General features: G+C 49.6%; 1 protein-coding gene across 5 annotated transcripts in view; it reads left to right on the top strand.

Annotated features, from left to right (window-relative positions):
* Window positions 1-24,450, top strand: part of HIPK2 (homeodomain interacting protein kinase 2) — a 188,209-nt gene extending 163,759 nt beyond the window's left edge. For all 5 annotated transcript variants that reach the window (XM_061198803.1, XM_061198806.1, XM_061198805.1 and 2 more), the window contains exons 11-15: window positions 306-485; window positions 3,363-3,644; window positions 17,441-17,685; window positions 22,750-22,883; window positions 23,988-24,450. In XM_061198803.1, coding sequence (XP_061054786.1) covers window positions 306-485; window positions 3,363-3,644; window positions 17,441-17,685; window positions 22,750-22,883; window positions 23,988-24,449 — 1,303 coding nt within the window. In that variant the 3' untranslated portion in view covers window position 24,450. The remainder of the gene's footprint in view (window positions 1-305; window positions 486-3,362; window positions 3,645-17,440; window positions 17,686-22,749; window positions 22,884-23,987) is intronic.
* Window positions 24,451-25,030: the final 580 nt, after the last annotated feature.

Raw genomic sequence — 25,030 nt, 5'->3', positions numbered from 1 at the left:
AGGGAATATTTATTTTCTCTCCCCAGAACTTAAGCTGAGTCTGCCTACTCGGCATTCTCCCCTCTTGAAATGCCCTCTTTCTCACTCACCAAGTTGTGTCCCTGCCACTGAAATGTTACTGCACCAGGGAAACTTACCTGTTGAAGTCACCTGGGGTGGCTCCTCCCTTCAACAACTCTCCGGGTAGTGAGAGACCCACCTTTTGGTTTTAGTTTGGCTTTTAACTGGGGAGGGAACTTTATCTTATAAACGAGCTCTGTTTCTATAAAACCAGTAAAGAGCCTGTTTTCCCATCTTTCTTTTAGGAACACGCATGCTCACGGCAGCCATTACAATCCCATCATGCAGCAGCCGGCGCTATTGACTGGTCATGTGACCCTTCCAGCAGCTCAACCCTTAAATGTGGGCGTGGCCCACGTGATGCGGCAGCAACCTACCAGCACCACCTCCTCCCGGAAGAGTAAGCAGCACCAATCCTCTGCGAGGTAGGTCGTGTAAGAGTCTATCCCTGGAGGAAGGAAACCTCAAGGAGCTTGGAAGTTAAAGATCTGGATCCCTGGAATGGGACAGGAAGTGGCCGGTAGAATTTGCTAGACCGTGTGGGGAGCACTAGGGTTTGAAGGAGGCACTCATTCTGCGGTCTGAGTGCTGACCCTGCCAGCACCCAAAGGCTGGGGGCCTGGGACCACAGTGTTCAGTGTCCGGGCCTTGAGCGGTTCTCCACTTCTCTAGCAAACACTCAGGCTGACCTCTGAAGTTGCATTTTCAAAACCATAATAACTTTATTTAAAAGTAGTAGAGGGAATTCCCTGGCAGTCCGGTGGTTAGGACTTGGTGCTTTCACTGCCGTGGCCGCCCTGTCAATCCTTGGTCCGGGAACTAAGATCCGGCTTGCGGTGCAGCCAAAAAAAAAAAAAGGTAGTACAGAAATGTGCTTTCTTTGAAATCTAATGTCAGAAATTTAACTCATTTAGCTACTTGCTTAAATAATAAGCAGTAACTTTGGTTAATCCTAGACACTAACCAGCAGAACAATAATCTTTCCCATTTCCTTTAAATCCACTTTCATCTCCATGAACTCTTAAAAATCAAGATTGACAAAGGCCATGTGCTGTTTAGTTCCATTTATAAGGTATTTTGGAAAAGGTTAAGCTACAGGGACAGAGATTGGATCAGGGCTGCCAGGGGCTAGGGTTGGAGAGGAGAGGATTGACAAGGAACGAGCAGAAGGGAATTTTTCAAGGTGATGACGAAGTTCTATATCTGGATCGTGATGGGGGTTACCTGACTGTTCATTTGTCAGAACTCATCAGACATTTCAAAAGGGTGTCTTCCACTGTATGTAAATACCTCAAGAGACCTGACTTTTAAAAAATAAGGGATTTCCAAACAAACGAACAGACAAAAAAATCAAGATCAAGATTGTGTGGATGCAGAATTTTTCCTACATCTCTCTCCAGTGGCACTGGCGGGGAGGTACCTAATTGCTTATTTGGAATAGGCTAATCAAGAGAAGTCTAGTATAGGAAATGTCTAGTGAATTTTGGGTTTCTACTTCCTTGTACAGGAAGGTGCCAGAAATTAGGCCTGCCTTTTTGCATTCTTTTTCATTTGGAAACTAATCCAAGAGCTGACTTCCTTAAGTTGTCATCCTTCTTGAACAAGATTCTTATTTGGATGTTTCTGACAACTTAGGGAAATTCATGTCAGATCGGTGGCAGCCTTCCAGAATGCTTTTGCATGGCAGCCCTGTGACAGCACACCTGTGTCTCTGTTAGATTGGGTGGCAACAGAAGCCACTGTCTCAATCCTCACGTGCTGTCATGCTCACCCTGGTAGGTGGTCGCCAGAACCCTGGTCTGGCGGGGAGGTGGGGTTTAGCCTCCTTGTAGCTCACCTTGGCCAGGTAGGGGCAGGAAGAACCCTTGGCCTCTGACCTGCTGGCAAGTCCCTCTTTCTTGCCTCCTCACCATCCAGCTGCCTTTAGGAAGGCTCATTGCCAGTGCATTTCAAGATCAGTATCACTAGAGTGAAAATTATGTGTTTTCCTATTTTTAAGACCAGTGCCTTAGGCATAACAGTTGGGAAGACCAGAAGGCTTTCCCCTGTCAGGTGGTGCCATCAGGCATACTTTTCTTTAACAACACCAAATGGACCATATTTTAACTGCTCGAGTAGTGAAAACATAATCTCAAAATTGTAACATATTAGTAATAACAAATACATAGTTCTATGGTAAATACAGAGAATGGAACAATCTTATCAGTAACACTTCTTATTACGAGCCCCCCAAAAGGAACAAGCAGCATATCTGATATCAACTAAATAGAAAATTAAATAGATCTGCCTCTATGGAATTATTTTCATCTGTATTGCCATCCCTTTAGCTAGAAGATGCTAGAATCTCTAAGGACATATCACAGTCTTAAGTTTCATTATAGGCTGGCTTTGGTCTCACTGTACAGATAATGACCAAGGTCAGCAAGGGTTGATGGGGAGGGGAAAAGGTAAGGTATTTTTTTCTCTAAAGTTACCAGAAACTACATTGACTGATTCGATAAGTAATTTTGAGTTGATCAAAATCAAGATTAAAAGGTCCCTTTTTAAGCATACCTTTTCCTCTTGCATTTTTCCTGATATTTCATTGCAATTGAAACAGACTGGTAAGCGTCCTGTGATGCCCATGTTTCCAAATCCAAAAAAAATCATTTTTTGAAAAATTATACCCACACAGATACTTTTATGGTCATGTCCATAAAAGGAGGAAGAAGGGGAAGCTAAACTTTAACATTAGATCCTTTAGATCCCGGAACTCTTAGGAAGTGAGTGTTTCAGTTTAATCAGTGGTAAACCAGCCATTAGCAAGGAAACTAAAGCTCTCTGTGCAGATACCTTTTCTTCCACCTCTAAAACAAGAGCTAAATACATTGGAGAGGGTGACCAGATTGAGCTTAGGAAGTTGGGCCTCGACCTTGAAGACAGGGGGCTGCATTGGGACAGACACCCCTGAAATCCTGGGCGTTACGTCTGCCCCCACAAGACCAGCCCAGTCCTGGGTCATGGCCCTGTGCCCTCTCCTGAGAGCCCTGACTACTCCCTTTGTCCCGCTGGGGGCGGGTGCAGGGAGCCAGGCCAGAGCCCAGAGAAGGCCAGGCTGCTGCCCCCCCGTCTGTGTCGCAGCTAACTGAGAGAGAGAGCTCCACAGGCAGCCGCTCTGCAGTCACATTAAGTCTGAGTGCCCTGGCCCTCTACCTGTTTTACGGAGACTTGGGCAGAGCTGGTGTTTCTAGACAGTTGAGCTCCTCGGAAGGAGCCGCCGGGTCTGACCCTCTCCGTGAGCGTGTGTGGCTTTGTCGTTCCAGAAACGTCTCCACCTGTGAGGTGTCCTCCTCTCAGGCCGTCAGCTCCCCGCAGCGGTCCAAGCGTGTCAAGGAGAACACGCCTCCGCGCTGCGCCCTGGTGCACAGCAGCCCGGCCTGCAGCTCCTCTGTCACGTGCGGCTGGGGCGACGGGGCCTCCAGCACCACCAGGGAGCGGCAGCGGCAGACGATCGTCATTCCTGACACCCCCAGCCCCACGGTCAGCGTCATCACCATCAGCAGCGACACGGATGAGGAGGAGGAGCAGAAGCATGCCCCCGCCAGGTGAGGCTGTGCCACCTTCAGACTCCAGGACGGAGCGGAGTTGCGTTTCCGTCTCGCACAGAGACAGTTACGGTGGATCTGGACCACCTTCCATCGTCCAGCGTGATGACCCCTCTCTCCCGGCCCCTGAATTTTGGCTTTGCCGTGTCCTGGAGCCCTAAGGTGATTTCAAGGGAATGTCAAAGAGATTTTCCATAATTGTTGAAAGCCGAAATAATTTTGAGTCACTTTGGTCTTAAAAAATAGTTACAGGCCCTTTACATTTGGGGGACGTGAGACCATAAAAATCAGGCACACGGTGCCAATGTATTTCAACCCTCATACGCTTAAAAATCTCTGCCTCGGGCTATTGAATTTATTCCTAGTTGGTCAGGCTATTTCTCTAACACTGCCTTGGCTCTCTCAGAATTTGAGGTAATTGTCCAATTAATCAGAAAGTTTCCTGTGTCTGATTAACCCGATCTATCAAACTGCCAGTTGGCTCTTCACCCAGAGAGCATTGCTGTTTATTCCAAAGTAGTAAGAACTCATTTTACTCTCTGTGTGCTTCCTGGGGAGAGGGAAGAAATATTTATTATATTTGCGAGACTGTTCACCCTAGTGCCACAGCCTCTTTTCTACACTTTCCAGCCAGACTGCAACGGAGTGCGGCGTGAGCTTGGGCTGTCTGATGGTCCCCCGGAACTTGCCCCTCTGAACAGTCAGTCCCCTGGCCTTCAGCACCCCCAGGCCTCGGGACCTTGTAGATCCAAAGTCTCACAGTCCCAACCTGCTGGCTCCTCCCTTTGGGACCCAGGACCTGGGAAAGGAGGCCTGCCCCACGCTGCCAGTCAGCGCACATCCCATGACCTGATGTGAAGCTTAACATTCACAGTTAGGCCCAAATTACTAATTCCTGATTGGATACAATGTCCCTGATTATAATCACAAATCCTTTTGATTAGATAATAAATTCCTACACTTAAAATCATTACAAGATATGCAGATAGACTGATTCAAACATTCTCACTACAGCTATTTCTTCCTGCACGGGGCATCCCCTTCCCATCTTTATAATGACCTCAGTGTCTTATCTTCTCATGATAGGGCTAGTGTATCTCTCATTCCAGTGTCCTCTTTAATGGCCCAGCCTAGTCTTCAGTGTGTCTCAGAGAAGCATATCGTGGAGCATTTCTGGTCCTAGCATTGGGCCAGGCGCTAGAGGGGCCACGGGGCCGGGGGGATGGGGCTCAGTGCTTCATTCCCAGGCTGCCTGTTCCAGAACTGGGCTCAGTTTCCTTTTGGAGAACAGTCCCAAGTTGAGTCAATACCCCGTCCTGCCCAGTGCCTCATGCCTCGCAGGCCCTTCCCAAAGAGAAAGGCTCCTCCCGGCTCTGGCCCGGCCCCTGGCCTGGAGCAGCTTGTGCACACATTTGTAGCATGAGGCACGAGAAGGACCAGCAACCTCACACAGCCCTTTGCCACAACTGGAAAAAGGCGATTTTAAAATCTGACAATTGACTAGATTGGAATATCATTTTGACATTTGAATTGACACAGAATCTCGACCTATGTGCTCAGGAGAGAATTGAATAGTGGGTCTGAGGAGAAGGAGGATGAGAGAGCCATCTCTCCACCTGTCAAGGCCGCTGCCGGGGCCGTGAGCGCAAAGCGAGCCAAAGCACAGGCTACTTCCGCAGCAGCTCCGGGGCCCAGAAAGAAGAGAGCTGCAGTACTTGACAGCATGTGAGGACACTGGTGACTTCACAGACGAGTCAAGACTTAGGGGAGGGCAGGGAGGGAGCTGACTGGCAGGTGCGTGTGTAAGCGACAACCACACACAGCGACAGTGGGCTGCTGAGTACCAGAGCTTCATACAGTGGAAAATGCAGGGGATGGCCCGCCTGCCCAGGGGAATGAAACGCACCAGAGAGGTTCCGCCAAATGGGGGAAGCTGCAGGCTGAGGCCAGCGCGTAATTGAGACGGGTGTCAGCTGTGCACAGGTGTGACGGGAGGCGTGCAGAATGAGATGATAGTGTTTTCTGGAGGGATCAAATGACTGTTGCCTTAAAGGAATGTTTTAGGACCCAGGAAGACAGGAAGGTGTATTTGAGTCTGAGGAGGATCAACCGGAAACCAGTAGCTATTTTATTCCTAGCGAAACCACCGTGTAATGTGACCACGTTAATGTGACTGCATTTTGTAATGAGAAAAAAAACGGGGAAATACGATTACTCGTTCTTAGATAGCAGAATTATTTTTTTAATTAATTAATTAATTTATTTATTTTTGGCTGTGTTGGGTCTTCGTTTCTGTGCAAGGGCTCTCTCCAGTTGTGGCAAGCGGGGGCCACTCTTCATCGCAGTGCGCGGGCCTCTCACTGTCGCGGCCTCTCCTGTTGCGGAGCACAGGCTCCAGACGCGCAGGCTCAGCAGTTGCAGCTCACGGGCCCAGTTGCCCCGCGGGCCCAGTTGCCCCGCGGCATGTGGGATCGTCCCAGACCAGGGCTCGAACCCGTGTCCCCTGCATTAGCAGGCAGATTCTTAACTACTGCGCCACCAGGGAAGCCCTAGATATCAGAATTATGGCAAAATTTAACACAGTAAATATTTATTGGCCCCACTGTTAAGATATTACGCTTGGAACCACAGGTGCTATATAAATAAGGTAGACAGCCTCTGTCCTCAGGAGGTTTGCAGGGTAATAAGCCAGGTAAGACGTGTGCAAATCATCATATCACAAAACAGAATATCAGCCCCCTAAAAACTAGCAGAGGACTGTGGGGATTCAAAGGGGAAATAGCTTGAGGAAGTAGCAGGGGAGAGGAGGCTTTTCAAGGTCAAAGGTCCTGATGGGTGTGGACAGTGGGTAGAGGAGGTGAGACTGCAAATTCCAGCGAGATAGGTGGTGGGCGGAGCCTCAGAGGTGGGCAGAGGGGATCAAGAGCACGTGGGGCTACTGATCAGAGAGAAAGCGGGAGACAAGGAAAAAAGGGATTTCAGATTGGAAAGGGAGATTTGAGGGTCTCTCCTTAGGTGGGCGTGGCCAGCTTTGCGAGGAGATGCTGAGGAGCTGGTGGGAAAGCATCAGTCCTGGGAAAACAAGGACGTGCCCCCAGGTGCAGCCCACGGGGGAGCCACCCAGCGGCCCTCCAGCTGGAAGCTTCTCTACCTGTCAGTGCTCCAGTGTGAACCGTGGAGACTTCCCTCCTAGACCCTGACCGTTCTCGTTCCCAAACCTGATTTCTCCCAGCCGTGAGCATCTTGATTCTGATCTTCTGTGTTCCTGACCTCATTTCCTATTTGTGGCTCACCCTCAGTGCTAGCCCTGCAACTCTGCCTGAAACGCCGATCACTCCCCCTCATGTGACTCAGCCTCAACACAGCAGCCAGAGAGCGGGGTGGGGGGGTGATGATGCTCACAGGGATGGTGAGCGCGGACCACATGGCAGAGTCTTTTAGAGCTGACGTGAGACAAATAATGGTAAATCCACCTTTTTTAGGACTAAGCTTGTCACTAAATCTCCAGGACCAGCTGATAATTGCCTAGAATTTTCAGAAGAATGCCAAAGCAAAATTATCATTCCTGACCCCCAGTATGTGGCACTGTTCGTTGCCAGATTAGATGGATGGTCAGCAATTCCTCCTTGTAAGGAGGACTCCAGAGCGTGATGGGCAGGCTGGGGGCGAGTGAATTAGAGAGGAGGGGAGTCATAACAAACATTCCCCAGGTGTTCTCACCTGCACTTTCTGTGCATCATTTGATGGAATATACAAGGCCAGTAGTTGTAGTCCCATTTGATAGATGAGGAAACTGAGGCCCGAGAAAGGTAAGTGACTCACCCAGATTGACAAAGGTTCTAAGTAGCAGAATTAGGATTCAGGTTCTGTGACATTGAGGAAATGGCAGTCTTAATTACTGGCAAAAATAATTGATTTCTCTTCAGTCATTAATTCAACACATTATAAATTGTGTCCTGTGCTTCCTCTGACCACCACCATGCCCACACCCATGGTCACACCCACTGTGTGCAGGGCACCAGGCCAGGGCAGTGGGAGAGTCCAGGGTACGTTCACTGAGCCCTGACTGGGGCCAGGCATCGATTGGTCAGAGTGCTGGGGCTCTAGCAGCAGGCAGGGCAGAAGTCAGCTCTTCTCATTCTTTAAGAAGATTTGAAAAAGAGAGGAGGCCAAGAAAGACCCAGCAGCCTCCTCTTTCTCGATGTTGGACGAGGGGTCTCTGTGGTCATGGCTAGAGAATTTGCCTAAAGATAGCAAACAGATATTTTTCTGGGTCCCCCAGGATTAGGAAGTAGAACCAGTCTTATTTTAAATATATATAAATGATTTTGATTAGAGGAGCATTTGACTGTCCACACGTGCTGAATAAGCTATCTTTTCTCCCTTGAACTTTCCTTGGAGAAAGCTTATGGGTGCACGTCTTATTATTCAGACCCTTCTGCCAACCTTGCCTTGTGCTGAAACTGTCTTATAGAGGCCATGAGGCTACATCATACAGTCTTCCAAAGTGTGTGACCAGAATGGCTCATTTCAGCTGATCAATTAGAAATCATTTTGCCCAGTCTCCATTATTCACTCATTTATCTGTTCATTCAGTTATCTGACTACTTCTGGTAGACGGGGTTCATTTACTTAGGTCATCAGGGCACTGCTATATTCTGCACCACTTTGGGAGTGTGTTACAGCTAATGTGACTAAAATGTGAACTTCAATAGAGGATTGATTCATCAGGATCACTAAGTATTTTAAACAGGGATCACTCTGAAAATGTTTATGCAAAAAAAAATGTGACCCCAAATGTTCTTCTTTACACTAAATTGAAAATCTAGAGAAATTTCTATAGAAAAGGCACAGTCAGGAAGCTGATGGACTGCTGCTCAAAAGACAGCCTGAAAAATTAACATCCACTTAACAGAGGAAAAGCGCACACACCCACTTAGGCCAACATTGTGCTGTGCTAGTGGCATCAGAGTCAAGCTCGAGGGAAGAAGCAAAGGAACCCAACTCACAGTGCCATTTGGAGGGCTTGTTGCTTCGCAGTGTTAAGTTACACCCCACAGATGAACAGAGGATGTTTTGTCGAGGGAACTCTATTGCATCTTCATTACAGGGTTACGTTCAAAACACCCCAGTGGGGGGCTTCCCTGGTGGCACAGTGGTTAAGAATCCGCCTGCCAATGCAGGGGACATGGGTTCGAGCCCTGGTCCGGGAAGATCCCACATGCCGCGGAGCAACTAAGCCCGTGCGCCACAACTACTGAACCTGCGCTCTAGAGCCCATGAGCCACAACTACTGAAGCCCACATGCCACAACTACTGAAGCCCGCTCGCCTAGAGCCCGTGCTCCACAACAAGAGAAGCCACTGCAATGAGAAGCCCACGCACTGCCACGAAGAGTAGCCCCCGCTCGCCGTAACTAGAGAAAGCCCGCGTGCAGCAGTGAAGACCCAACGCAGCCAAAAATAAATAAATAAATAAATAAATCTATTTTAAAAAAAAAAAAAACACCCCAGTGGTTAAGGGGCTGCATTTTATGAAAAGGCTGTGTTTTGAAAAGGAGAGACTGCACTGGACTGTCCCCAGCCACCTGTCCTAACACTGCTGCACGTTACAAAGCTTTCACAGACGTGTAGCGACTTCCTGGTGTCCTCCCTGCCTTCTGCAGGGCAGAGGGAGGAGGGCGGGAGCGGATTGGGAAGCACAGGGCAGAGCCATGCCCAGCGGATGGACCCAGCGTGGTCAGGAGAGACTCGCAGGCTGGAGCACAGGAGGTGGAGGGAGAGTGAACATCTGCTGCTGTGCGTGATGCGTGAGGACTGGGGCCACCCTTGGCTCCTTCTAGGCCCTGTTTCAGATTTCTCCAGAAGGTAGTCATGTAAAAAGTGACCGTAATGGTGACATGGATGTGTGTGTGTGTATGTTGAGAGACATACCCATAGATATAAACATGTGGATAATGTAACGCGAATGTAATGTATGCACCAAATTTAAAATGTAGATTTTTTTGGTTCTCACTAATGACTTTAAATTGGAAGCCACATGATACATCGGAAGCACACTGGCCTGGTGGCATCGTCGCCCGGCCCCTCTTTTCACAAGAAGGGCTGGTTAAAAGCAGTCGGCCTTGTATTTATTTCTAGCTGGGTGGAGAGGGAGTGGGAACAGCATAGCGAGCCGCGCGCACGCCTGTGCAGGTGGCCGGGTCGGCAGCTGTCACCTCCATCAGCTGGGACAACTGTCCATGCGAACAACCCCAGGACCCATGCTTGGAGGAGACCACCGTCACCAACTGTGCCCCTGGTGGAACCAGTAGGAGCAGTCTCAGTTGCCTTATGTTCTCAGTCTCGTGGGTAGGAGGGGGCTGTGTAGCTCGTGATTAAAAGGGAGTGCAGGCTCTGGACAACCCAACAGCGAAAAAAATAACAACTTAATTTAAAAGTGGGCTAAGGACTTGGACTGACGTTTCTTAAAAGAAGACATGTACGGGGTCAACAGCCATATGAAAACTGCTCAGCGTTACTCGTGATCAGGGAGATGCAAACCAAAACCATGATGAGATATCACCTCACACCTGTCGGGATGGCTATTATCAAAAAGAAAAGCTAACGAGTGTTGACGAGGAGGATGTGGAGACACTGGAACTCTTGTGCACTGTTGGTGGGAATATGAATTGGTGCAGCCGCTATGGAAAACAGTATGGAAGTTCCTCAAAAAAAATTAAAAATAGAGCTGCCATATGATCTAGCAGTCCCACTTCTGAGTATTTATGCAAAAGAATGGAAATCAGGACCTCAAAGAGATAGCCACTCCCATGTTGATTGCAGCATTAGTCACAATAGCCAAGATGTGGAAACAACCTAAGTGTCCATCAGATGAATGGACAGATGAATGGATAAAGAAAATGTGGCGTGTGCACACAGTGGAATACTGTTCAGCCTTAAAAAGAAGGAAATTGTGCAATATGCAAAAAACCTTACGTGAGCTATCTAAAAGAGTCAAATTCACAGAATCAAAGAGTGGAATCTCGGTTGGCAGGGACTGTGGGTAGGGGGAAATGGGGAGTCACTGATCAACAGGCATACACTTCAGTTGAGATGAATAAGCTCTACAGATCTGCTGTACAGCGTCACAGCTATAGTCATCGCTACTGTATTGTATACTTAGAATTTTAAGAAGGTAGATCTCATGTTGCGTATTCTTACCACAATAAAATAAAATTTTTTAAAATAAATAAACTAAGACCACACTTAGTCACAAATAGAAAAAGAAGAAGAATGCTAGCTCTTGGTTCCAACCTGACTTTGCCCCTAACCAGCTGTGTGACCTTGAACAACCAAGTGACCTAAGCTCTCCACATCTGAAGTTTGTTGTTCTTAAAATGAAAGTTGTAATATTCTTCACCTCGTAGTTTTGCTGTGAGGATTAGAGGGGATAAAACATGCAGAGGACTTTGAACAGTAGTTGTGCATTCAGTAAACGTTTCCCGTATTTAGTAATCAATGTCATAGTAACAGAAGAGCAGTATTTTTTACATATAGCATTGATTATGGCATCAGAGGCATGAAATCAGTCATGGAAAGTTCATTGGTGGAGATGAGTTTTGACTCAGGTCTTGGAGGACGGAATTGATGGTGATTGGCAAATGGAAGTCAGAAGCGCATTCCGGTTAGGGTCCTACAGAGAAGGGGTCACAGATTTGTGTCTGATCCTCCAGCAGTGTTTTCTCCATTGGGGCTGATTTCTTTACTTAGCTCCTTATTTCTTTTCATCATTTTAAAATGATGAAAATCATCTATTGCCATGACAGCACAAGGCAGTCATGAACCCTGGCAGCTTTGTTTTTTATTTGGAAGTGATGTTCTGTTGAGACCACTTAAGCAAGCATCTCTCATTCTTCTGCTATCACTGTCTCTCACTTCCATTAACCAGTTCATAATGGGATTGCTAAGCTATCAATAATAATTAGACACTACAGTGGGATGAAGCCCAGTAGAACAGACACGTAGGAGCCAAAAGAACCCATAGTAGTAATGTCAAATGTGTGCTCATTTTTTTTATATAATTTTTAAGTGATTAGCTTTTTTTTTTTTTTAATTTATTTTTAGCTGTGTTGGGTCTTCGTTGCTGCACGCGGGCTTTCTCTATTTGTGGCGAGCGGGGGCTACTCTTCCTTGTGGTGCGCAGGCTTCTCATTGTGGTGGCTTCTCTTATTGCGGAGCACGGGCTCTAGGCGCAGGGGCTTCAGTAGTTGTGGCACGTGGGCTCAGTAGTTGTGGCTCGTGGGCTCTAGAGCGCAGGCACAGTAGTTGTGGTGCACAGGCTTAGTTGGTCCGCGGCATGTGGGATCTTCCTGAACCAGGTCTCGAACCCCTATCCCCTGCATTGGCAGGCGGATTCTTAACCACTGCACCACCAGGGAAGCCCGTGTGCTCATTTTTAAACTGACTGATTTAACAGTTTCTCATTTGTTCTCTAATCTGCATAGTACATCAGGTAGAGCACAGAGATTTCTAACAATAGAAGAGATTAAAAACAGAGCTATCAAATTAATTCACCTTTTCCAAACCTGTCACATGTAAATCCAAAGAGGTAGGTAAATCAGTATTAGACTGTGTTGTACCTATTTGCTCCTTTGGCATGGGGACTGCCAGATCAGAAAAAAGGGATGGGACCCATGAAGAGTTCGGAGAGGTTTTCTCCCACACTCCTTGGTATAGATGACAAGATACTGACATGCAGAATTCCTCAACATTTCCGTCGGGAGATGGCCCTCAATTCTGAGGGGTCATCTAGAGCAAGCTGTCAGTTGTTACAAGATTTTTGCCAGAAAGCCTTCCTTCAGTGACAAGAAGCTCACTGTTTCATTAAGTGGCCCATTGTATGTTCAGATAATTCCAGTTGTCAGAGAATTCGTACTCGTATTGAGCTGAAGCTTCTCCACAATTTCTAAAATTGAGTGAAGAATTCCAAATATGTCCAACTTGAATTTTATTGCAGCTTGGCCAAACTTAGTGGTGTGTGTGTGGTTGTATGTTTGTGTTTAATTTGCTCATTTTCTAAACTATTCAGAACCTAAGGAGGATATATAGTCAGCAGGAATTGTCTGGGTCTGGGTCTACATATAAGGTGCACTTACTAAAAGGATTTATTTTCTCTCCAAATTAGGAGTAAAGCGAATCCTATTTTAAGTGTCTTTAATAATAAATCTTTAAGGGACCATCACAATGACTCCTTTAAGGCCACTCTCCCTAACGGATGTCATAGCAGGTTAGAGCTGGAGGGACATCCAGGGTCACCCCAATATCCAGGCCACCGCCCGAGGTCACACCAATAAATGGACTGCAGCGCCAGGACTAGAGCACGAGCTCCCAGGACACATTTGGGAGCAGCCAGCCTCTGTTCTTCGCGTGGGGTCCGCCACCCACAGACCATGCATCTGCAGCAGAACATTTCTGCGTTTTGTGAGATGACCAGATGAGTCACTGTGTCTGTGTGTGTGTGTCATTTAATCAGGCAGAACTGGCTGTGACCGAAGCTGAGCATGAAGGGCAGGATGCTTGGAGCTGCATGCTCATGGCCTCCGGGCGCTGACCCTGGTCCTGGGAGCGTTTTGTGATGGTGCCGGGGGTGGAGGTGGAGGGCTGGGCGTTCCTTTAACAGCGTCTTATTACACAACAGACTGCTTGCAAACCAGCCCCGCCCCCCCACAGAAAGCAGCTGCAGGTTTCACCTGTCTGTTTTTTTAAGGCGGCTCTTCTTCCTCCCAGGGCTCCTCCCAGTTCCACAGCTTTCCACAACTCTTGGTGCCCTTGGGTCCCTTGTCCCTACTTTCCAGGCATGGGGACCTTTCCCTGGCACCCCACTTTCTAGTTCTTTTGCCAGATCTCAGTCGTCCCCTCCCCGCTGATCCCATTTGCTTCCTTTTATGTATGTGTGTGTATATATATATATATATATATATATATATATATATATATATATATATATATATATTTATTTATTTTATTTATTTATTTTTGGCTGTGTTGGGTCTTCGTTGCTGCGCACGGTCTTTCTCTAACTGTGGCGAGCGGGGGCTACTCTTCATTGTGGTGCACAGGCTCCTCATTGTGGTGGCTTTTCTTGTCGCAGAGCGCGGGCTCTAGGCACGCGGGCTTCAGTAGTTGTGGCACATGGGCTCAGTAGTTGTGGCTCGCGGGCTTAGTAATTGTGGCTCGCGGGCCCTAGAGCCACGGACTTCAGTAGTTGCAGCACACAGTCTCAATAGTTGCGGCTCGCGGGCTCTAGAGCACAGGCTCAGTAGTTGTGGCGCACAGGCTTAGCTGCTCTGCGGCATGTGGGATCTTCCCGGACCAGGGCTCGAACCCATGTCCCCTGCATTGGCAGGCAGATTCTCAACCACTGCGCCACCAGGGAAGCTTGCTTTCTTGTTTCTGAATAAGCATATGGACTTTTAAAAACTTGAGATAGAATTTGCTTGCCATACAGTTCACCCATTTAAAGTGTACAATTAAATGGTTTTTGGCCTATTACATTAATTTTTTAAGTTGTGGTACTACATATATAATAAAATTTGCCATTTTAACCATTTTTAAGTGTACAATTTAGTGACATTAAATACATTCACAGTGTGTGCAGCCATCACCACTATTTCCAAAACTTTTCATTCACCTCAAACAGAAACTCTGTACCCATTAAGCAGTAACTCCCCAAACTCCTCTTCCCTCAGCCCCTGGTAACCTCTAATCTACGTCTGTCTCGCCTATTCTAGGAACCTCATATAAGTGGAATCACACAGTATCTGTCCTTTTGTGTCTGGCTTATTTCACTTAGCGTAATGTTTTCAAGGCTCATCCGTATTGTAGCATGTATCAGAACTTTATTCGTTTTTATAGCTGAATAATATTCCATTGTGTGGATATATCACATTTTGTTTATCCATTGACCAGTTGATGGGCACTGAGGTTATTTCCACCTTTTGGCTATTGTGAATAATGCTGCAGTGAATGTTAGCATACAAGTATCTGTTAGTTTCTGCTTTCAGTTCCTTTTCGTACTTCACCTAGAACAGAATTGCTGGGTCATACGGTAACTGTTTACCTCAAACTATGTTTGATCAACAAGCATATGGGCTTTTTGCATTTAAACTGTTATAAGTAGGAAGTGTAGTTCTTTATTAATTAAGATATATCCATTTTATCAAAGTTAGCATGAAGAACTATAAATATATGCAGTCAGTTCATTCCTCACCTTCTTTTGAGTTCTTAATTATCATCTGCACAGCTCATTTGACAGTTCATCGTGGAAGTCTTTATGATATCCCTTCTCTTTAACTGATTATTTTAAAGCTTTTACTGTTTAACTTGTCATGTTTTTATACAGTCCCCCACTGAGATGTTAATCTCCTCCAAGAGCGGAGACGTGTATTATATTTCTTTATACAGAAATTCCCTGTAGCACCTAGCATAGATCTCTAAGATACCTAACTGATGAGTTTTAATTTCTTTCATATCAATCTCTGGTTTATTCCTAGACTAGAAACTTTTCCAGCAAGTATGTACCTTCATAGAATTCATTTTGCCTAGAGATGTTTTTTGCAAACCTGTTTTCACCTGTTTTTAAATGAAGTAACACTAATAATAATAATGATAGAAGCTAGCTTTTTTTTTTAATTGGAGTATAGTTGCTTTACAATGTTGTGTTAGTTTCTGCCACACAGCGAAGTGAATCAGCCATATGCATACATACATCCCCTCCCTCTTGGACCTCCCTCCCGCCCCTACCCGCCCCCATCCCACCCAACTAGGCCATCACAGAGCACCAGGCTGATCTCCCTGTGCTATACAGCAGGTTCCCACTAGCTTTCTATTTAACGCATGGTAGTGTATTTATGTCAAACCTAATCTCCCAATTCATCCCACCCTCCCCTCCCCGCCGTGTCCACACGTCTGTTCCCTACGTCTGCCTTTCTATTCCTGCCCTGCAAATAGGTTCATCTATACCGTTTTTCTAGATTCCACATATATGCATTAATATACGATACTTGTTTTTCTCTTTCTGACTTACTTACTTTACTCTGTATGACAGATTCTAGGTCCATCCACATCTCTACAGATGACCCAATTTCATTTCTTTTTATGGCTGAGTAATATTCCATTATATATATGTACCACATCTTCTTTATCCATTCATCTAGAAGCTAGTTTTTATAGTATTCTTACTGTGTGTCATGCACCATCCAAAGCACTTTCCATGTATTTTCTCACTTACTTCTCAAAACAAGCCTGTGACATAGGTACTATGAATATACATCTTACTGATAAGGAGACTGAATCGCTCAGAGGTTGAACAGCTACACCACCAGCACATGCTGAAGTTAGACGTCTGTCTGCCGGGCGTGTGTGCTTATCCACAGACACAGTTAGGGAGGGGACCCTTCTACCCTGAACCGGGGAGGACAGAATACGCAGCCCCAGAAGAATTATCTGGCCCAGATGTCAGCAGGGCAGGGTTCAGGGAGCAGGGCGTCAGGCCTCCTGCGGGCTCACTTCCAGCCCCTCAGCCTTTTGTAGGCTAGCAGCCCTGCTGTCCTCCCACTTCCTGGGGCTCGAGTTCCCTCATTTCTCTGCTGCCCTTAGTGGTGGTAGGATTGATCTTGGAATGTGGCCTGTGGCTGGCTGTGTGACCTTGGGCAAGACACCTGGAGGGGGCGTTGTGGCTGGATTAGGTGCTCTATAAATACCAGCTTCTTCTCTTAGCAAAGTAGTTGCAAACTGACCGTCTTATTTAGGCAATCGATATTTCTTAAAAATAGACGATCAATATACAAAAATAGATGAAAATCCATTTTTAAAACCTTCCCAATAAGCAACAAATTCCATATCCGTCATCCCACCAGCCTCTCACTAGCTTGGAGGCAGACAGAACTGGTTCCCAAAGGAACCAAACGTAAATATCTCCGGAAAAAATGTGCTGGCCCAGAGCCATCCAAAGCCAGTTCCTCCCTATCAGTGTATTAAGTCTCAGTTATAGGATGAAGACCAGGGATTCAGAGCCACGCCCTCACAGACTCAGCATCTCTGCCCTCACTCAGACGCGGTGCCGGTCCCCCACCCCATCGTCGCCCAGGCAGAGGGGAAGCTGCAGGAGGGCCAGGCCTCTCCTGAGAAGGGGACTCAGAAGTCTTGGGTCGCTGCTGTGTGTGGGATCAGCGTGCTCAGAGCCTCACTCTCTCCTGTCCCTCTCACTGCGTCCTGGTTCCTCTTGGATGTCCTGTTCCCTCCTGCCTAAATTGGCTGGGTCTTCCAGGTCCCAAGCCTTACAAGCTTATGTTGTTCCCTTCCCGGCGGTGTGTTTCTCCTACACCTGGGCCTCAGGTTGCCTGGGTCTGGCTGGGTTCTCTGTTTGCTTTCGTGTGCCCTTCCAGTGGCTCAGAGGGCACTGCCACACAGCTCTGTGCTGCACACACCTCCCCGGTAGGTCAGCTGAGCCCGGCTGCACAGGGGACAGCCCAGGCCTGCCCGGAAGTTTCTCTCGCCCCCATTTCCAGAAGCTTCTGTGGGCCCCCCTCCAGCCCCTTCTCCCATCCTCACATATTCCCCCACCCCCACTGGTCAGACTGGTGACACTTGTGCCTCCCCGTTAGGGTTCTGGAGAGCAGAAGTCACATTCCTACCCCATCTCCGGCTCTGCCTGCCCCTGCCCCTGCCCCAGAGCACAGAGAGGCTCTTCGCCGTCAGTTTGGTGTCTCCCTCCCCAGCCTCTCACAGTCCTGGTTTCTCCCTTTCCGTCTCCAGCCCTGTGTCCAAGCAGAGAAAAAACGTCATCAGCTGTGTCACGGTCCACGACTCTCCCTACTCCGACTCCTCCAGCATCACCAGCCCCTACGCCGTGCAGCACCGCTCCGGGCACAGCGCCACCACCTTCGACACCAAGGGGAGCCTGGAGTCGCACTGCACCGGGAACCCCCGGACCATCATCGTGCCGCCCCTGAAAACCCAGGCCAGCGAGGCGCTGGTGGAGTGTGATAGCCTGGGGCCAGGTAATTTGGGGCCGGGGCGGCCAGCAGCATCTCTCCGGAGGCTGGTTTTCTGGTTCCCTGCTGCTCGCCATCTTGTTACGGGAGAGCTACTAAGCCCCGGGTGGTAGTAGATCCTCACCCAAGGATCCTGTTCAAGAAGACTCCTTGTTGTCAGCCCAGGAGGCCAGAGCTGACCTCACATCTGTCAGAAAAGGTCCTCCCTGTGATGGGCACCTCATTTCTAAACTGTATCTCATGAATGGATGGATGGATGGGGTAGGGAGTTTGCAAAGAGTTGGTCGCCTGAGCGAAAGCAAGCCTGGTCAGCCCTCAGTGTTTCCTACTGAGAGTGGCTTGTCTTTGCTCTCACGGGACTGTCCCTCAGGAGCCATTTGTTCTGGAATTATCCCATTTGGGCGCCCCTTAGGGTTCTCACACCTGGAGGCAATGCACCACTGTAACATTCAGGAGAGTGAGAAGGAAGCCTTTCTTTTGTAACATGGGAGAAGGGTGAATGTGAGAGAGAAGGCGAGTAAGGGAACCGGTGGGTCCCAGGGCCGGTGCCTCTGTTTAGGAAAAGATACATCTGAAAGGTGAGACTCTGGGCATTGACCCCTCAAACCTCTGCTTGCCGTGCACCCTCAAGTCCTCAGGTCGCCCCGCACGTACCCCAGTTATAAAGATCGCAGCCTTAAGTGCACACAGCTTGGTGTGAAGGGCTCTCCTGCTTAATTAACAGTGAAGGTCTCAAGACTATGTTGTTGAAAACCTCAAGACCAGCCCTTCTACCCAACAGGAAGAGAAGGAAATATTCCTTTTCATCTGTAATCTAAAATCCAAAAAGCTCCGAAAACCAGATTTTTAAGTTTACAGCAAAGTCAGTTGGTGAAACCTGACCTGAACTAACCAGAGGCTATTTATAGTCCCTTTGTCATATTCCTGTTTGTGTCAGAGTCATATTTGTGCCACTTGGTGAAATGTCCCAGTATTCTGTAGCAGAAATAATCACTTTTTTTTAATTACGTGGTAGTGCACAGGGCTCCACTGGGGGTAACCTAATATATTGAATACATACCAAATGACCTTCTAAAATCAGAAATTCTTGATTTCAAAAGTGTCTGACCCCAGGGATTTCAGGGAATTCCCTGGCGGTCCAGTGCTTCAGACTCTGCGCTCTCACTGCCGAGGGCCTGGGTTCGACCTCTGGTCGGGGAACTCAAATCCCACAAGCCACGCAGTGCGGCACGAAAAAAAAAAAAAGTGACACCAGAGATTTCAGATGAGAGACTGTAGACCTACAGGAGGAGACGATGCGTGCTGTAAGTCGAGGATGCCCACGTTCCAGGACACCTCAGGGGAACTCTGTGGTAGTAACCGTCCCTTTACACTTCAGGACGCTGGTCTATGAGAATTGGCTCCGGATAGACCTTACGCAGGTCCTCTAGGAATTGATAAAGCGGGGGGAAGGGTAGCTGGTGCTGAATTTCCCTTGGCCTTTTAAATACAGTGGAGGATGCGCAAGGCAGTGGCCAGATCATCGCAGGCTAGATGTCTTCCAGCTTGGAACTTTGTCGGCCTGGGTGCTGGCGCCACAATGTGGAAGGTGACAAAATTGAGAGCTACTGAAATTTTAAGACTAGTCCAACCCCCTAGTTAAGACAGATCAGGGGACTGAGGGCCAGCTTTGCCCCACATAACGCAACAGTTTTCTGTGGGGAACTACGACGGTGAGAGGGGGGGAGGCAGCTCTGTGGAGCCCACAGGTCACGCCTTTCACGCTCCGTTGCCCGTTTCCACCATCAGCCGTCGGGCTGTGGGCCACCCGTGGCGGTTTTGAGCATTCAAGCAAAAAAAAAAAGGAAGGTTATTCTCAGTAAGGTTGCTGGTTCTAAGGCACCTAGTGCCACTGTCTCTGGGGAAGCCCATGGTATAATTTCCCAACGTAAAGAGGGATTTATGTTCCCCTGTGAGGACACGCTGCACGGTCTTTCTAGTGACAGGAAAGGGGCAGGAAGGAACTTCATTCTGGTGCCTGTCTGCCCCCAGAACGTGGTCTTTCTCAACGCTGATATCCTCCGTTAGCTCAATCGTCCTAGCCTTGGAGGAATCAAGCAAAGCAGCCTTCCTCAGCCCCCTGGGGCCCCGCTGGCCCATTTACGGCCAAGGTGAGAACCGTTTCAGCCACCTCCGCTGGGCTGCCAGGGTTCCCTGAGCCCCCTCAGGTCAGGACAGAGGCTGTGCAGGTGACGGTCCATTTTCTCTCAGTGCTAATCCCCTCTGTGGGTCTCAGCTCAGGAAGGATCCCTATTTCTCACGTAGCCTCCTCGGGTCTCTTGGGTCAGTTAAGGTTCTTCTGGAAGGCAACAGAATGAACTGTGCACTGCCTTAAGGCAAATAAGGAATTTATTGGAAGGGTGCAGGGCCGAGAGAAAGTTCAACAACTAAGTCCCAGGCGGGACGGGAACCAGAACTCCTTGATCTGAGCCACTGGGGGCCCGACACCTGCTCTCTGGACACTGCTTCACCCTGACCCAGCGACCCCCGGGCTCCCAGTTTCCCAGTCCCAGGAAACAGAACTTGCTGGTCCCAGCTTGGGGCAGACACCTGTTCCTTGAGCATCCGCTTTGGCCAGGGGACAGGGCTCGATAATAAAGACATCAACCGTAGTTAACACAGCCAACACCTTTAAGCGCTTAACACGTGCCAGATACTAAGCGTTCTCCGTGCATTAACTCACGTAATCCCCACAGCGACCCTATATGTAGTCACCATTACTTTCCCAGTTTTCCAGATAAGAAAATAGAAGCACAGAGAGGTTAACTAACTCCACCATGGCCATGCGGCTGGCCCTCCAGGGCTCACCCAGGATTGAAGCACTCTCCCACCCGCCTTGTACAGACAGGGCCACCAGGGGCCATCCGTGAACCCAGGGCTGTTCCCGGGCAGCAGATCTATGAGAGCAGCTAGGCAAGGCTCGAGCAGAGAGCTCTGTACTGTCCTCCCAGCTCCGAAATACGCCTCCGGAACTTGACCTTCAGCACTTGCCTTCTGCACTCCATGCTCACTTTATTCCTCTCTGCAGGAGGAAATTACTATTTTAATCTCTTGGTCCCTTTCAGGACCCCCTCCCTGATTCTGGGGTCCCCTGCTCTGGCAACTTGACAAGCTCTGACCCCATTTCCTGTCCCCGCGATGACGGTAGCCTGGCTCTGTCACACCCATTTCATCTGAAGCCCTCTAATCTCTTCACTTGCAGCCTCACGCTATGGATCCCTTGCACTCAGAGTTTCTCCCTCAAATATAATTACCACAAAATGCCCAGAGAGTTGAAATAGGAGCAGAGAGGTGCCATCCACAGCTGGGCCCAGGCAGCAGACACAGCTGGTGATCTGCTGCAGGGCAGGAAAGAGTTGGATGCCTGTACAGTGGCACCATGGCTGATCGATGGAGACAGAGTTCTCCTGATAGCCAGCATTTTCAGTTTTGCATCCTTCACCCTACAATGGGTCCCCTGAACCCCTCCCTCCACCCCCCAGGCTTTGGAGGGCCTTTGAGAGTCTAACCAAGCTTGGCCGGAGCACAAGACCCCGATTCCACAATGCAGGTCAGCTGTGTCCACCAAGGCCTGGCTGGCTCCTGCTGTCCTGGGAAGCTTGTGAAGAATACGAATTCCTGGGCACCCCCGACAGGGGTGCGCTTCAGTGGGTAGGATGGGAGGGCCGCTGGGCCCCAACCCATGGTTGGATTTGGGGCCTCTATTAGGACGCGCTGCCCCCTTCCCAGTGAGGCAGCTCTCCCTTTACTTGAGGGGGACTGTTGCCTCGGGGAGGAGAAGGCTCCCCTTGACTTCACTGTGCTCCCCAGTCTCCTGTCCCCCGGTTTCTGGTTTGCCTTCACTTTTCAGCTTTCTCTCCATCAACAATTAGCATTCTCTCTTGCTGGCCTCAGCCTCAGGCATCTCCTCTTTGACTTTGATCTCATCCCCCTGGGATTCATAATAGAATTGATCCAACCCAGTTACGTCAAGGGCCTGATCCTTACTATGTGTGCTTCATTAATTCTTAGCATCCTTCACCCCCAAGAACTGCCAGATTTGCCCATTTTTACAGTCGTGACCCCAGGGTACCTGATTGATATCATATTAGGCTTTTGTGTTTCCCAACGATGCTCAGCCCCAGTAAATCTTCTGAATTCTCTGCTGAACAGCACAAGAAATAGACCTGCCTCTGAGGTCCTGTGTACGTCTTGCCGGTTCTCCCTTAGCTACCAGGGTCTCCTCTTGAACTCCCCACTCTGGGCAGCTCCCTCAAACGTGTATGGTTTTAGAGTCGGGGAGTCTGCGGAGGACAGCGCAGGTTTTGGCGGATGTCTGGATTCCCTGTGCCAAAGGCTTCTTGGCAGTCACTATGGATCACTTCCTCTTGATCTAGACAGAGCTTCAGCACAGAAATGTCTGATGTCAAGAGAGACACTGAGAGGCAGGCGAAGAGTCGCACTTGATTCCGCACATCCTGTACTCGGGCGTACAGTCCTCTGACTTTGCCCCCTGGAGACACGAGTCCCACTCTGCCAGGAGCTGGTGTTCACAGACCACTCAGCACTGAAATTGACTAGAATGGTTTCTTTAATATAAACCTCCTCGCCCTATTCATTTTATTCCGGTTGTTTTTCCCCCTGGGACATGTAGTCCCTCTTTTGAGACTCGGTTTTCTGTACCCTGCTGCATCTGTCAGCGTGTCTCTGCATCTCGGCAGATGGCCCCCCACTGCACCCCTGGCTGGGACACGAGGAGCTGCAGAGAGCTCTCCTTCTGTCTCTTAGACTCTCCTTATGCTTTTCGGTGTCACCAGATAGTAATTCTAAAGTCTAGCAGGGTTTGCTCCCAACCAGTGGAACAAGCCGCAGCCCGGGTGCCAGCCCAGAGTCGGCATTGTCCCCGGGTCTGGGGGCGATGCTGCTGAATGGTGATCACCCAGTCTCGGGAAAGGGTTCTTGGAAGACCACTGTTGTCCCCTAAGGAGTAGGGTCTTCCGGGCAGCTGAGGGCCTGTGACGGACCTGTGACCTTTTCCTCCTCCCAACACAGTCACCACCAGTCACCACTCGTCCTCCTACAAGTCCAAGTCCTCCAGCAACGTGACCTCCACCAGCGGTCACTCTTCAGGGAGCTCATCTGGAGCCACTGCTTACCGGCAGCAGCGGCCTCTCAATCTCAGCCAGGTAAGCCCACCCGACGGCCGCTTGCCAGGGGCGCCAGGGTGGACCTTTGCCCACCTCCCGGAGCCTCAGCCCCTCCCGTGGCGGCAGGAGGCGCCCCGAGTGCCCTCTGGTGTTCTCATCCTGCTGTGGGTCACCTTGGGGAAGGCGGATCCCCGATTCACAGAGAGCCGGCCCAAAGCAAAATGACTCGTCTGATGTTCCGAAGCACTTAGTGATGTGGTGCCAGAGCTTAAAAATAGGCTGGCCCACGTCTTGCTCTTTCAGCCCAGCAAAGGGTAAAACACTGCGCCTGGGCCCCATAGTCCAACCATGCTGGGCCTAGTGAGTCATTACAGTGAAGGAGGCCTCCCACAGGGACCTCAAACCCAGGAAAAGAGCCGGAGGATTCGGAGAAGGTGGGTGACATTCAGGGGGAATGTAAACAAGACAGAGTCTCCACGGGCAGCGCTCAGCCTGTGTGTAGAGGGTCACTCGGGTCTGAGTTGCAAAGTGGACTCCGGGCCCTGTTTCCTTAGAAGCTCAGAGGTAAGATAAGGGGGAGTTTGTGTTGAGAAGCCCTTCATCGGAAGCGGTGCCCCTGGGCTGTAAACCGAGGCCGCGTCTGTGTCATGACTTAGGTTCTCCAGGTGAGAGAGGGCTGCTTCGTGTGTACCTGTGACTTCAGACAGCGCAGTTTCTGAGAGCCTGCAGTTTAGGGAGCAGGACTTCGCGGTGAGAGAGAAAGCAGTCTGCACTCAAAGAGGGGCTCCTTTTGACACTCCACAGCTCCAGGATGCCCTTGGGGGACCTACTGGCTCCCGTTCCCTTTGCAGCTGGCTCTGAGTGTCACCCAGCCCGGAGCATGGCTGGGCACGGCCTTCCTTCTCAGCCCAGGCTAATTGATACTTTGCGGGCGCGCGAGGGAGGCGTCTTCTGTTACGCCTGCCGCTCCTCTCCCTCCACCTTCCCCCAGACCCCTCCTCCCTTCCTTGCTCTCCTCCCCACTCCCCGCTTCTCCCTCCTCTCCCCCGCCCCCCCCCCTCCGCGGCCGCTCCCATGCGTGCTCATGCGTGCGCGTGTCCAGCCCTGACGACGCAGCCCTCTCCTGGTGCTTCCCCCCTCCAGGCTCAGCAGCACATCGCCGCAGATCGCACGGGGAGCCACCGACGGCAGCAGGCCTACATCACCCCCACGATGGCCCAGGCGCCATACTCCTTCCCACACAACAGCCCCAGCCACGGCACCGTGCACCCGCACCTGGCCGCCGCCGCTCACCTCCCCGCCCAGCCCCACCTCTACACCTACACGGCGCCCGCCGCCCTGGGCTCCACTGGCACCGTGGCCCACCTGGTGGCCTCCCAAGGTTCGGCGCGTCACACCGTGCAGCACACTGCCTACCCAGCCAGCATCGTCCACCAGGTCCCCGTGAGCATGGGCCCCCGAGTCCTGCCCTCGCCCACCATCCACCCAAGTCAGTATCCAGCCCAGTTCGCCCACCAGACCTACATCAGCGCCTCTCCAGCCTCCACCGTCTACACTGGATACCCACTGAGCCCCGCCAAGGTCAACCAGTACCCTTACATATAAACACTGGAAGGGGAGGGGAGGGGAGGGAGGATGGCCAGAGGGGAGGAGGGAGAGGAGGAGGGACGAGGGGGGAGCTGGGCTTTTTATACTGAAGGTGCCGCACAGAAACAATGCAAACGGGGCAGGGGAGGGGGGCAGGGACGGGACACAAATGAAACTTGAACTAGGAGGTAGGAGGACTGAGAGCGGAGAAGAGAACATTTTAAAAAGGAAGGGATTTAAGGAGGGGGGGAAATCTATGCTTTTTATTTTAAAAAAGAAAAAGAAAAAAAAAGAAAACGTCAGTAACAAAAAACCACAGCTCACAAACTCATTCTGCACCAGACTGGAGAGGAGAAGAAGAAGAGAGCCACGGAAGATTCCAGAAATTGGGGGGGGGGGCGCTCAGTGTTTGAAGAACTTTATGAATTTTTCAAAGATTATTTTCATATGGCAGCAAGTGGCGTTTAAGAATTTGCTGTCAGGGACACCTGATACGATTTTTAATCTATTGGATTAAAAATCCAATAGATTTTTAATGATTGAACGTAAGAATTAGGGATTTTTCCAGAACTCTAAAGGGTCAGCTACCGTCTAGAAAG

Source organism: Eubalaena glacialis, chromosome 8 (genome assembly GCF_028564815.1).
Source record: "Eubalaena glacialis isolate mEubGla1 chromosome 8, mEubGla1.1.hap2.+ XY, whole genome shotgun sequence".
NCBI lineage: Eukaryota > Metazoa > Chordata > Mammalia > Artiodactyla > Balaenidae > Eubalaena > Eubalaena glacialis.
Note: the sequence above shows the minus strand (reverse complement) of the source record. Positions and strands in the feature narration are given on the sequence as shown.